Source organism: Colletotrichum higginsianum, chromosome 5, assembly GCF_001672515.1.
Source record: "Colletotrichum higginsianum IMI 349063 chromosome 5, whole genome shotgun sequence".
Lineage (NCBI taxonomy): Eukaryota > Fungi > Ascomycota > Sordariomycetes > Glomerellales > Glomerellaceae > Colletotrichum > Colletotrichum higginsianum.
In genome coordinates, this window is record NC_030958.1 from 2,605,624 (window position 1) to 2,619,205 (window position 13,582).

The 13,582-nt window shown below is 53.4% G+C and overlaps 5 protein-coding genes across 5 annotated transcripts; 4 read left to right on the forward strand and 1 right to left on the reverse strand.

Annotated features, from left to right (window-relative positions):
- Positions 1 to 1,277: 1,277 nt before the first annotated feature.
- On the forward strand, positions 1,278 to 2,613 carry CH63R_07675 (Sterol 24-C-methyltransferase; the record flags this gene model as incomplete). The annotated part of the gene is made up of 4 exons (XM_018302650.1): positions 1,278 to 1,490; positions 1,562 to 1,596; positions 1,658 to 1,979; positions 2,038 to 2,613. The coding sequence occupies 4 exons, from the start codon at positions 1,278 to 1,280 to the stop codon at positions 2,611 to 2,613; spliced, it is 1,146 nt and encodes a 381-aa protein (XP_018157428.1).
- Positions 2,614 to 3,899: 1,286 nt separating this feature from the next.
- On the forward strand, positions 3,900 to 5,179 carry CH63R_07676 (Transketolase; the record flags this gene model as incomplete). The annotated part of the gene is made up of 2 exons (XM_018302651.1): positions 3,900 to 4,274; positions 4,421 to 5,179. 2 exons carry the CDS (start codon positions 3,900 to 3,902, stop codon positions 5,177 to 5,179), a joined length of 1,134 nt encoding a protein of 377 aa, XP_018157429.1.
- An 868-nt stretch (positions 5,180 to 6,047) lies between these two features.
- Positions 6,048 to 10,033, forward strand: CH63R_07677 (DSHCT domain-containing protein; the record flags this gene model as incomplete). The annotated part of the gene is made up of 3 exons (XM_018302652.1): positions 6,048 to 6,247; positions 6,324 to 9,291; positions 9,353 to 10,033. The coding sequence occupies 3 exons, from the start codon at positions 6,048 to 6,050 to the stop codon at positions 10,031 to 10,033; spliced, it is 3,849 nt and encodes a 1,282-aa protein (XP_018157430.1).
- A 261-nt stretch (positions 10,034 to 10,294) lies between these two features.
- On the reverse strand, positions 10,295 to 11,185 carry CH63R_07678 (Snf7 family protein; the record flags this gene model as incomplete). The annotated part of the gene is made up of 4 exons (XM_018302653.1): positions 10,295 to 10,567; positions 10,654 to 10,896; positions 10,945 to 11,040; positions 11,135 to 11,185. 4 exons carry the CDS (start codon positions 11,183 to 11,185, stop codon positions 10,295 to 10,297), a joined length of 663 nt encoding a protein of 220 aa, XP_018157431.1.
- A 730-nt stretch (positions 11,186 to 11,915) lies between these two features.
- CH63R_07679 (uncharacterized protein) lies at positions 11,916 to 12,318 on the forward strand (the record flags this gene model as incomplete). The annotated part of the gene is made up of 2 exons (XM_018302654.1): positions 11,916 to 11,928; positions 11,972 to 12,318. The coding sequence occupies 2 exons, from the start codon at positions 11,916 to 11,918 to the stop codon at positions 12,316 to 12,318; spliced, it is 360 nt and encodes a 119-aa protein (XP_018157432.1).
- Positions 12,319 to 13,582: the final 1,264 nt, after the last annotated feature.

Consider the following 13,582-nt stretch of genomic DNA (forward strand, 5'->3'; position numbering starts at 1 on the left):
GATGCGGCTAATCAGACCAGGTGGAGTATGTGGCGCAAATGGCTGCTTATCTTCACGTGACCATGCGCCACAAGTAGACAATCTCCCAATCAAATGCTTGTGGTGTTGGCCTGATATCCCACTCGGAAGCGAGTTTTCAGATGGCTGGGCGGTGCGAAATGCCAGTTTTTGCTTGGCTTGTAGTTCGATAGTAGCCTCTTTTCTATTAGGTTTTGGCGACATCACTCACAGCATCTCCAATCACGATGATGCCAAGTATCAAAGCTCGTGGTGTTTTGGACACAAGTTTTAGGTGACGGTATGGGACTGTTGCTGAGCCTCTTCAATTTATTCGTGGTAGGGGTCTTTCATGGGGGTTGGAAGCTAAGCGGAACTCCTCGCAGGTCAAAACGAGCAGGCTCATAGCCGCAAGTGCTACTCTGCCATTGCCTCTTCAGAACACAGAGTACGATCCAGTAAAGTGAGCAGAATCGGCTCAAGTGCTTGGGCGAGTTGGGAATGTTCCTGCCTTGGTGACAATTGGACAGTACCTACGGATGCGTGTTCACTGCCGGGTCGAATCAACACAGCAAGGATGCCTACGGATGGATCTTGTACAGGTAACTTACATAAGCTTCTGCGTGACTTGCTGAGGCTGTCTCGAATTCGTATTCGGATTGGATTACCCCTGTCAGCGTTCACACGTTTCGGTAACTAACATCCTGCTCACCGCCTGCTCAACGAAGGCATGCCTCCTTCCATCGATTCCCACGATTGGCCAATTGCTGCGGGACCATCGCCCGTTCCCAGGTCGATTTAGGATCCCTGCATCAAGTGCTGGACAGCTTTTGGCATTTGCATTTCCCTTCGTTCCCAATTTTTTTATTAGGTATTAGTGTTTGGTCTGACGTGGAGTGTACGACGCACGAGTAGGATTGTTGTGGCTCTGATGGTAGCTGTTCTAGTGGACCTTTCCCCGACCTGACCATCCAGGGACTGGGACTTAGTGTTGAAAGAGAGGGAGATAGCGCTACATTGGAAATTTGAAATGGCCAAACCGAGACACTCTCGCCATCCCCCTTTTCCCGCCCGATACATTTTTGGCTGCAATTAAAAGGCTGTCAAAACCCCCGCTCTCTTGCGAAGAGTTTCGATTGCCTACTTGATTATCTGGCTGCCCCCCCACACCCTTCCCTTCCGCGCTTCCCTCTTTCTCCTTCCTTTACATTCTCTCAAGCTGCTCTTCGGTTCTCTTCTGCCACTCTTCTTCTCGCCGCTCCCGCAATCTCAACGTCACAATGGTTTCCTCAACGGCTTCCAACCTCGAGCGCGAGGACCACACTCGCGATGCACAGTTCAACAAGGCCCTGCACGGTAACAGTGCCAAGGCCACTGGTGGTCTCTCCGCCATGTTCAGCAAGGGCCACGATGCGAAGCAGGCCGCTGTCGACGAGTACTTCAAGCACTGGGACAACAAGGCCGCTAAGGACGAGACTGCCGAGGAGCGCGCAGTGAGTTGCTTTGCCCGGCTCTGTACTTAGTTTCTACTTGTGCGCCAGAAGCTTACTTGAGCTTGACCTAGGCCCGAACTGCCGAATACGCGACCTTGACCAGACAGTACGCGCGGCCTATTCGTTCCCGTTATGCTGGCGGCATTTGGCTAACATTTGCCCCGTAGCTACTACAACCTCGCCACCGACTTGTACGAGTATGGCTGGGGCCAGTCCTTCCACTTCTGCCGCTTTTCCCACGGCGAGCCATTCTACCAGGCTATTGCCCGGCATGAGCACTACCTCGCCCATCAAATCGGCATCACGGAGGGCATGAAGGTTCTTGACGTCGGATGTGGTGTCGGTGGTCCTGCGCGCGAAATCGCGAAGTTCACTGGCTGCCATGTTACCGGTCTTAACAACAACGACTACCAGATCGACCGAGCCACCCACTATGCCGCGAAGGAGGGTTTGTCGAAGCAGCTTGAGTTTGTGAAGGGTGACTTCATGGTATGTAAAGGTCGGGACCGCCTGGGCAGTGTTCACATCTCTAACATGCACCTCGTAGCAAATGTCTTTTCCCGACAACTCTTTCGACGCTGTCTACGCCATCGAGGCCACTGTGCACGCGCCCAACTTGGAGGGTATCTACAGTGAGATCTTCCGCGTTCTGAAGCCTGGCGGTGTCTTTGGTGTCTACGAGTGGTTGATGACGGACAAGTACGACAACGATAACCTGGCCCACCGCGAGATTCGCCTGGGTATTGAGCAGGGTGACGGTATTTCCAACATGTGCAAGGTCTCGGAGGGTCTTGCTGCCATGAAGGCTGCTGGCTTTGAGATGCTGCACCACGAGGATCTTGCCGACAGGCCCGATCCCATGCCGTGGTACTGGCCCTTGTCAGGCGACCTCAAGTACATCCAGTCCGTCTTCGATATTTTTACCATTGTGCGCATGACCAAAGTGGGCCGCTACATCATGCACAACATGATCGGCGCGCTTGAGGCCATTAAGCTCGCCCCTGCTGGTACTAAGAAGACGGCCAACAGCTTGGCATGGGCTGGTGATTGCCTTGTTGCTGGTGGCAAGGAGCACCTATTCACTCCTATGTACTTGATGGTTGGAAAGAAGCCCACCAACTAGTTGGCATGGTCCTAGCTGTGCGTATGAAGTGCTCGAGGAACCAGAGACAATGGCCAAGGCACCAAGTATGAGAAGAAGCCATGACTTTATTACTTGTTGTATGAGTATCATATCAGTACCATAATTGTAATTAGGCGACAATTGCCATAGACGGCTTGGATGAGCGGCTATGGTAACCTATGATTCAAAAGTTAGCCGTTAAAAATGGAAGAAGAAGAAGACATTGAGAGATGCGTCGCTTCGAAGCTTGGCCGCCAAGTGTATTGCTTTCCACAGTTATGTATATACGAAGCCTTGTGTCCACGAGGGGGTCATAAAAAACCCCGTGCCGCTCCGTTGACTACATCGACTGGGTGCTCTGCATATTCTTTGTTTTGCTGATTTATCAGCTGAACTGGAATCAGCAGCCTAAATCTTTGCTTGCTTGCTGTCATCGAAGCCTGATACGATCTGGGTCTTGACAGTTTGCTTACCAGGCTCGGTGTACGCTCTGAAATGTCAAGCATGACAGACCTCTTCCTCAAGTGGTTGTACCTAAATGGTCGAAACGAGCCCAGCCACACATTCAGCATCTTAGATAAGAGCCACGAAAAGAAACATTGAGGATGGCGGGCAAGCCTAGGCCACCTTTGCGGAAAGTGGGCCCCCTGCTCGGATGGAAACGGGTGGCGGTGGGTGCCAACCCCCAAAAGGAATTACAAGATGTTTGCTGCCTCTGGACGGGTATTATCACCTCAAAGGTAGGGAGGGAGCTTAAGCCCGACGCTGATACTGCGACACTGGTGAAGGCCGATAAGAACAGACTAAGGGCAGCAACGGGGCCCGACGGAGCTTGTCGGGATTAGATCGGACCTGGAATTGGCGCATCTTTGGGCGGGATGCTCCCCAAAATGCAGCGTGATTGGTTTGAAAAAGAGCGCGGTCGATTATCTAATGTTCAAAATCCGCACTAGTCCACAACGAGACTAGCCCATGTCCCAGGGCCTCCCCAACGCTGTTGTTTGGCAGCTCGCCGTAATTCAACGGACTCAACGCCCATAGAGCTAAGCAAAAAAAAAAGCTGCGAAATCCCTCGACAGCTCCCGGTCGACTTTCTCATCCCTCTCCCTCCGACGCTCAACTTTCGTCGTTGGCCATCGTCAACCCCACCCCGAGGTCGTTAATTGTCCGTCTGCCTCCATCTTCTTCTTCAATTCCCCTTAACCCCCCGTGGGATCATCACGCTTCTCTCGCGTTGCGACCTCAGCGACTTTGTTCCATAACCAACCCCGAAAACTCAATTCGCGATGTCCCGATTCCTCCGTCCCGCAGCTCGCCTGGCGGCGTCCTCCAGAGCTACCGCACTCCGCTCCTCCCCCATCTCTCAGTTCGTTACCCGACCCGCTGCCTTTTCTATTCAGTCAAGGACGTACGCCGACGCCAAGGGCACCAAGGACTACACTGTCCGCGAGGCTCTTAACGAAGCCCTTGCCGAGGAGCTCGAGGCCAACGACAAGGTCTTTGTTCTGGGCGAGGAGGTCGCTCAGTACAATGGCGCGTACAAGGTCACAAAGGGTCTGCTGGACCGCTTCGGCGACAAGCGTGTCATTGACACACCCATCACTGAGAGTGGCTTCTGCGGTCTTGCCGTCGGCGCCGCCCTGAGCGGACTGCACCCTGTGGTAAGTCACAATGCCTCCAGTGCGCTGGCAAAACCCCGGACTGGCCTCCTGCCTCCTGTATCATCATGCTTCAATTACCCTGTCGCCGCTTTGGTTGTAGCAAGACTTGTTCGAGAGCCACCACTCTAACATGCGTCTCTCCGTAGTGCGAGTTCATGACCTTTAACTTCGCCATGCAAGCCATCGACCAGATTGTCAACTCGGCTGCCAAGACGCTCTACATGTCCGGCGGTATCCAGCCTTGCAACATCACCTTCCGCGGCCCCAACGGTTTCGCCGCTGGTGTTGGTGCTCAGCACTCCCAGGACTACTCAGCGTGGTACGGCAGCATCCCTGGTCTCAAGGTCGTTGCTCCCTGGAGCGCTGAGGATGCCAAGGGTCTCCTGAAGGCTGCCATCCGCGATCCCAACCCCGTCGTCGTGCTCGAGAACGAGCTCATGTACGGCCAGTCCTTCGCCATGTCGGAGGCTGCCCAGAAGGACGACTTCGTCCTGCCTTTCGGCAAGGCCAAGGTTGAACGCACCGGCAAGGACTTGACCATTGTCACCCTGTCCCGTTGCGTCGGCCAGGCCTTGATTGCTGCGGAGAACCTGAAGAAGAATTACGGCGTTGACGTCGAGGTTATCAACCTGCGCTCCGTGAAGCCTTTGGATGTGGAAGCGATTGTCAAGTCTGTTAAGAAGACCCACCGCCTCCTGTCCGTTGAATCTGGCTTCCCCGCCTACGGTGTCGGCTCCGAGATTCTGGCCCTGACGATGGAGTACGCCTTCGACTACCTTGACGCACCTGCGCAGAGAGTCACAGGCGCCGACGTTCCTACCCCGTACGCCCAGGGACTTGAGGAGATGAGCTTCCCCACCGAGCAGATCATTGAGAATTACGTTGCCAAGATGCTGCGTCTGTAAGGAAGTTAGTTTTGCGTGATGGGAGAGAAGAAGAGGCGTGGGCAGGCTCATCCCTGTGAAGCTCCCCGATAAAGCCGATTCATAATGGGCTATTGGGCTCGATAGACTTAGGGAGAAGCTTGTACTTGTATGTTGCTCAGTTGTCATATACACATCTCATACCATGGGGATACGACTAGACGTGAAGATTTATGACAAAGATCAGAATCATTTTTTCAAGTGATTTCTGCTGCGTAGGTACAAGCTGAGCTCACTTAGCGACTCATTGATCAATGTGTTTTCGGAGTTGCCAAGGGCAGGACGCCGATTGGGTTCTCTCTTGGGACAGCATTGACTGCGGGACCGCCACACTGTTGTCAATTGGGAAGGCAGGTAGCACAAGCGCATTCGGTGGCCATAGCAGAGGCGTGCCGGAGACCTTCAGGCAGTCTTGCATCAAGTTTGCTCCTGTATTGATACTCAAACTACGTCAAGCTTCGTTACTGTTGACTTCCAGACCAGCGACTGCTAGTCATACAAATACGGCTTGAGCTATTGTGACAGTGATGAAAAGGCCCTTCAGTTACGCATTGTTCGCACAATCAGGTCGAGCCGTTCGCAACAATGTCTTACCTAAGACGGTCGTTTGTCCCCGCATACCGTCATCAGTCCCGCCTTACCGTACCTTCCCTACCTACCTACCTACCTACCTACCTTAGTTACCTTTGCGTGCCTCTCACCAAGTGGACTTCCCTTGAGTCGCACCCTCCCGATTTTATTCCACTGAAGTTGTCGTTAATCTCATCTCACCTTATCTCGAACCAACGTCTGCCTCTTAACACCCACAACTCGTTCACAGAGCGAACGTCTACAACCCGCCATCGTCAAGATGGCGTCCGACTTGGCTGCTGCCATTCGAGGTCTTCATCTGGATAATCGTCTCAGCCCTGATATCGATGATATCTTGTTCCAGCAACGACCTCGCAAACGCGTCAAGCAGGATGCATCCTACGTCAAGGCTCATTTGGAGGCTGATTTCCTGACGCCCTCTACTCAATTCTCGTCCGAGTGGCTCAGTCGACTGCAACAGTAAGCTATCTCTCCTGCCCAATCAAACTCTGTTCATATGATCATGAGGTATGGTAATAACCTTCTCCACCCTCAGGCGCTGGGACTGCCCCGTAGACTACACGGAGCTTTTCAGGATTTCTGCTCCTCAAACTCGAACTGTGACACGGTTTGAGCGACATGGCCTTGAAGGCAGAGTGACCGGCTACAAGAACGTCACCGTGCCGGCCAACAGTGCTACCGCCAAGAACTCCACCTCCTTTCTGCGCAAGCCTGCTAGTAGAGCTGACTTCGTCCGTGGAGCTGCCGGGTTCTTCCCTTTCGCACCTGGCGGCCTTGATGGCATCGAAGCGACAGCGGCACTCGAGGACCAGGTCCACCGGGCTGGCGGCGGAGAGTCTGTCGCTGCCTCGTCCAGCAAGCTCGAACGAGTCATCAAGCTCGGTGACGAGGGCGGCCTTCTCGAGGTTGCACCTGGCCTCAGCCGCGGCATAGATGTGAACAAAAAGAAGACCGACGACGATGAGGCTAGGGCCGTCGAGCAGGAGCTGGACCGGGAACCCGAGCAGGCGCCCGGTGCTGAAGAAGCAGAGGCGGAGGCGCAGACCAACGGAGAGAAGGAGACCGGGGCCGAAGCCGGTTCTGAAAACGAAGAGGACGGCGAGGACATTGATGCTATCTTGCCGGTCGAGTTTCCGGCTCTCGAGCCACACGGAGCTTTGGCGGCATCCAGTGCCAGGAAGGCTGGCCGGGAATGGGCCCACATGGTGGACATCAACCGAGACATCACAAACTTCAGAGAGTTGGTACCCGACATGGCAAGAGACTGGCCCTTCGAACTCGACACGTTCCAAAAGGAGGCTATTTACCATCTCGAAAGTGGCGATTCTGTATTCGTTGCTGCGCATACATCAGCCGGCAAAACTGTCGTCGCCGAGTATGCCATTGCCCTTGCCTCCAAGCACATGACCAAGGCCATCTACACGTCACCCATCAAGGCCTTGAGCAATCAGAAGTTCCGAGACTTCCGCCAGACATTCGACGAAGTTGGTATTCTGACGGGCGACGTTCAGATCAACCCGGAGGCTAGTTGCCTGATCATGACAACAGAGATTCTGCGAAGCATGCTGTACCGAGGAGCCGATCTGATCCGAGACGTAGAGTTTGTCATCTTCGACGAGGTACACTACGTCAATGATTTTGAGCGCGGTGTCGTCTGGGAAGAGGTCATCATCATGCTTCCAGAACATGTTACCCTTATCCTGTTGTCTGCGACTGTCCCCAACACTTATGAGTTTGCCTCATGGGTCGGGCGGACCAAACAGAAAGACATTTATGTCATCTCCACACCCAAGCGGCCTATTCCTCTGGAGCATTACTTGTGGGCTGGGAAGAACATTCACAAGATTGTTGACTCGGACAAGAAATTCATTGAGAAGGGCTGGAAGGAGGCCAATCAAGCCATTCAGGGCAAAGACAAAATGAAGATTCCGGAGTCGAGCAATGCGCCTCGTGGTGGAGGTGGCCAAAGAGGGGCACCGAGGGGAGGGATACAGCGTGGTGGACAGCGCGGAGGCCAACGTGGCGGTGGTTCCCAACAGAGAGGCCGTGGTGGAGCGCCTCGTGCCAGTCATAACCCCGGACACATGGGTAGGATTGGTCGGCAGGGCGGATTTACCTCCGCTGCTCAAGACAAGAATCTTTGGGTTCACCTTGTGCAGTTTCTCAAGAAGGACAATCTGCTTCCCTCGTGCATCTTCGTCTTCTCCAAGAAGCGATGCGAAGAGAATGCTGATGCGCTCAGCAACCAAGACTTCTGCACAGCCAACGAGAAGAGCGCCATTCACATGACGATCGAGAAGTCTATCGCCAGACTCAAGCCAGAGGACCGGACCCTGCCTCAGATTATCAGATTGAGGGAGCTCTTGTCCAGAGGCATCGCGGTCCACCACGGAGGTCTGCTGCCCATCGTCAAGGAAATTGTCGAGATTCTGTTCGCCCAGACTCTTGTAAAGGTGCTCTTCGCTACAGAGACATTTGCCATGGGTCTTAACCTGCCGACTCGAACAGTCGTTTTCTCCGGATACCGCAAGCATGACGGGCACTCCTTCAGAAACCTGCTCCCAGGCGAGTATACACAGATGGCCGGCCGAGCCGGTCGTCGTGGCCTGGATACTGTGGGCTCGGTTATCATTGTGCCGCCCGGCGGAGACGAGGCTCCTCCTGTTGCCGACCTTCAAAAAATGATCTTGGGAGAGCCGTCGAAGCTGAGGTCTCAGTTCCGACTCACCTACAACATGATTCTCAACCTGCTTCGGGTGGAAGCCCTCAAGATTGAAGAGATGATTAAGCGCAGCTTTTCAGAACACGCCACGCAGCAGCTGCTCCCTGAACATGAAAAGGCAGTCAAAATTTCGGAGGCCGATTTAGCCAAGATCAAACGAGACTCTTGTGGCATATGCGATGTCTCCATGGATGAATGCCACCAAGCGTCAGAGGACTATAAACAACTCACAGGCGACGTCTACAAGTCTCTCATCGGCATTCCGATCGGCCGCAAAATGTTCAGCCAGGCGCGCTTGATCGTGTACAGCAGGGACGGCATCCGTACGCCTGGTATTTTGCTGTCTGACGGCGCGAGCAACAAGGGTCCCCAGGGTAGTCCAACACTACATGTCTGCGAAATCAGGCTGATGAGAGAGACTCGCGACTCAACGGACCTGTTGCCGTTCATTCCGGCCTTCCGCAAGTATCTTACGCCACTGCCGCAGGCAAAGAAGCATATGCGCATCAAGACTCTGCATGTTCCTCTGAGTGATGTTGAATGTCTTACAAGGTACGTTACCAAGGGTATCGTGCCAGAGATCTTTCAGAGCGGCGAAAAGTATATCAAGGCAAAGGACAGGCTCTACTCGATCTGCCGGTCTTGGGATGACCTCTGGGACGAAATGGATCTGTCCAAGATCAAGAATCTTCAATTCCAGGAGATGATGAAGAAGCGAAAAGAGGCAGAGGTCACCGCATCGTCTTCGCCAGCTCTCTCATGCCCTCAGTTCTTGAAGCATGTAAGTGGATACTCGTTTGCTATTGGGTGGCGGGGGATCGTTGCTGACTGACCGGCTATAGTTTGCCATGTGCCACGACCAGTGGCTCATCAAGGAACATATCTCCCAACTGCGACACTCTCTTTCGGACCAGAATCTCCAACTCTTGCCAGACTATGAGCAACGCATCCAGGTGCTCAAGCAACTGCAATTTATTGATGAGAGTGCAAGAATTCAACTCAAGGGCAAGGTGGCCTGTGAGATTCATTCGGGCGACGAGCTCGTATTGACGGAACTCATCCTGGACAATGTGCTCGCAGACTATGAGCCGGCCGAAATTGCGGCCCTTCTGTCGGCCTTTGTGTTTCAGGAAAAGACAGATACTCAGCCGAACTTGACGGGCAACCTTGAGCGAGGCAAGGACACTATTATTGCCATTAGCGAGAAGGTTAACGAAGTCCAGACGCTCCATCAGGTCATTCAGTCTGCCGACGATTCCAACGATTTCATCTCCCGACCCAGATTTGGCTTGATGGAAGTTGTATACGAGTGGGCAAGAGGCATGAGCTTCAAGAACATCACCGATCTGACCGATGTCCTGGAGGGCACCATTGTGCGAACCATAACGCGTCTTGATGAGACGTGCCGCGAAGTGAAGAATGCTGCCCGCATCATCGGAGATCCGGAGCTATACCAGAAGATGCAGACGGCACAGGAGATGATCAAACGGGACATCACGGCAGTTGCCAGTCTGTACATGTAGACAATCGATCGGAACATTGAACATAGGCGAAATCAATGATGAGTAGTAGTTGTTGGTTAGACGCCAGTAACGCTCCCTTAGAAACGCCTAGAGATCCATCCTGTCGTCAAATTGAATGCCATTAGTTCTCGTTCATAACCTCGTCTGCCAAAAGAAATGCACGTCGTTGATATGCCTACGACCAGAAAACGCCTGATCCCCAACGTCAAAAAGAGTGATGTCCTTCCAGCTTCCTCAAACCCGACATTCCCTCTCCCTATCTTACGCCCTCAAAGCACGTAGTCTCTGCTGCAAGGCGTCTTCCTCCTCGGCAGTGGGTTCGTTGGAGACGAGCTCCTCCTTGGCTGGCGTCGCGCTGTTGAGCTCCGCATTGAGCTGCACACCAGCATCGTCGGCCAACTTGCCCAGGAGCTCGTGGACGGCGTCCTCGGAGACTTGCGCACTTGTAGATTGCGAAATGGCGTCTTGGTAAATTCCGTTGGACACGGCGTACTCTTCGTTCTGTTGCTTAAATTGCTCAAGGGTGACGAGGGTCTGTGGGGGGTGGGTGAATGAAAGGTTAGCAAGACGAGCAGAGACAGAAAGAAAATAACTCCATCGATTGAAACCCCACGACGTACCTTTTCGGGGTTCATATTCTTCTGCGCCATCGACATGGTACGGGATGACTGGCCCATCATGTGCGTCATGCGATTCATTGAGTTATTGGCTTGGATCTGGGCGGCAGAGAGCTCGGCCATATCCGCCATCTGGTCCATCTGCTGAGCCAAAGCCTGCTTGGAAAGGAGCATCTTGGCCTTCTGGTATGCCTTTGCTGTTTCGCCCTTTTTGAGCAGCTGAATGAATCCGCCATCAGTGTCCGACTAGGCTACACGCCGACCGTGCTGTTGATCCAACGTTTGATTACTCACGTCCTGAATCTGCTTCTTCAGTATTGGGTCCTGTTTGGCAGCCTTTTGTGCTTCGCGTCGGGCCTGCTTGGCTTGGAACTTGATGCGTATCAGCGTCTAATCATTGACGACGAGCCGGCCGGAGTAGGGTCGGAGGCGCGCGCGCGCACAAATGACTTCCACATGACAGTGACGAACTCGTTCGACATACCCTAGCCTGAAACTCAACTTGCATGTCTCGGGCAAGGGCTCGATTAGACATGGTGGGTGACTGATTGAATACTTCTTGGGACTTGGTTTCTGGGTGGGCGAAGTATTCGGCGATAAGTGTCACAAGACGATGGATGCGTCTCGGGTATTGGTGAGTAGTATTAGTTTATCGAGATAATCGCAGCGGTTAGGAAGGTGCGACGGTTAAGGCAGTATGGCGATGTCTGGAGGAGACAGTCACTAGGCTCTCAGGTGACGGTTCAGTCGTCAGAAGGGGACCACCCATTTGCTGTGGAGCCAGACTGGAGCACCGCCACAAGATAATGTAATTTAGTGCCACAGTCTGTGTAGATGCTATTCCAGCCACATGGCTGTTGCCCAGAAAGCTGCCGAGCCAATAGATCTCCGCTTGGGCCTTTCATGTGCCGAAGTCAATGATGCGTTCAGGCAACTCGCTCATGACGGTAAACACTGCGGCCAACCAATTACTGTTGGTTAACGAGACTGCTATATGACAGACCGATGTTGTGTTGTTGGGTTTCCCGGCATTCTGACTTTCAACACACAATTTTCGACTGAACCTGGTGAGGAACAAAAGGCTTACAAATCTCGACAATGTCACCGCGAGCGAAGATGAATGTGCAAACCTTTCCCCGGCCGCCCTTGTTGGAGAAAATCTCGCGCCATTTGCAAATTGTATGGAACGACCAAGTGATTGCAGATACTCAAAATGCCTATAGGGTGCTGGAAACGCATCATCCGCCTAGTTCGTCACCCCAACCATGTTTTGGACAGGTAGAAGGGTCGCGAGGTGCTTTTTGTCTAACACCATCAACAGCATATTACCTACCACCGGATTCAATCAAAATCCCGCTGACCCCGACGCGTCGGAGCACGTATTGCGAGTGGAAAGGTGTCGCAACATACTACTCCACTACGGCCCCAGGGTCGTCATCTACCGGGGAGTCAGTTGATGTGTCAAACCGCATCTGGTCCTACGAGTCTCCCACGGCGGACTTTGAAGCGATCGCGGGTTATTTTTCGTTCTATGCTGGTCCGTGGAACTGCTTTGTTGATGGCGAGGCTGTCCAGCCGCAGCCCGGCGATTTCTATGGCGGCTGGGTGACGTCGGAGGTCGAAGGCATTGTCAAAGGGGCTCAGGGTAACTGGGATCCTGTTGTGTGAAAGATAATTGGTGTCTGGGTCAGACAAGACAAGACTTTGAGCAATTGCCGAGGTGCGGCGGGTGCAAGAACTGGCGTTGAAAGACGTTATTTGAAACCACTGACAGAAGTAAACTTGTACTGTACTATAGGGACGCAAGTCCAAGTCGCCCTCATCGCCATACTATGTTCAGAACAGGCTCCGTTCTTGTTCAGAAACCTACAAGGTAGATAGATGGTTTGGCAATGCACATTACCGAGTGACTGGTTCCTTGGTCGAGTGAGGTTTTTATTCCATGTGTAATTACTGTTGGGTCCATGATGGGCAGCGCAGTGCGCATTGCTGACATTGTCCGTTGCATGATGCAAGCCGCGAATGCAACTTTACGGTTAGGGGCAACTGTTCGCGGCAGGCTCGATTTGGCCAGGCATCGGAAAACAAGCGAGTCGGCAATCGTAGCGACGTCTTTGGGGGAACATAGCCGGCAGCCTCCGCCCGCCCATTACCGCAGCGCCAGGCCGGGAACCATATCGTTTCGCCGTTGTCTGCATTTGGTCGGAACGGGGCACGCCCTCCGTGTTGCGCGGTCGCCTTTCTCCCGCGTCCCCGTCACGGACCGGCAGAGATGCCAGGGATTGACGACGATGGGAGCAGTGGTGGTGTGTTGATTGTCACGAAACAAACACATCTCCACAATGTGTGGCAGCAATGTATCGCAAAAATCAAACCGCGTAATGGGAGAGGGGGATCGCTGGCTGGATTAGATGCGTTGCTGTTGCCAGTGACGGAGTACAAATACTGCCTCAGTTGGCGACACTTTACAGTTCCGGGTTTCGTATTGAAAAGGATCAACGGGCACTTGCGCGAGAGATGATCCGTAACGGTGGAGAAATGGTTCAATGGTGTGAATGGCCGACGCCTGTGCCTCTTCATTCAACTCAAACCGGGTAATGATCCCGGCCAGTCCCTCAAGTGCCTTTTTGCGAGTTCTAGCAGCACGCAACGTCTGTAATTCAACGGGATGATGTGGTGAGCCGACGAGGCCGAGCCACAATTTTAGTGTGGTGTGGAAATAGGGGGCGGCGGCGGATATGGATGCTCCGCTCTCTACGATGTAGGTACCGACCATACCTACCTAGGTAGGTAGCTTAGGTGGGTAGTTAACGAATACTACACTAAATATGGCAGGCCCACCCGCAGGCCCCCCTTCCTCGTCCGTTATCGCTCACGCTGACATAACCTGCCTTGAGCGCCCACCATGGTTCTTCCTATCCTGTCTGCCTGC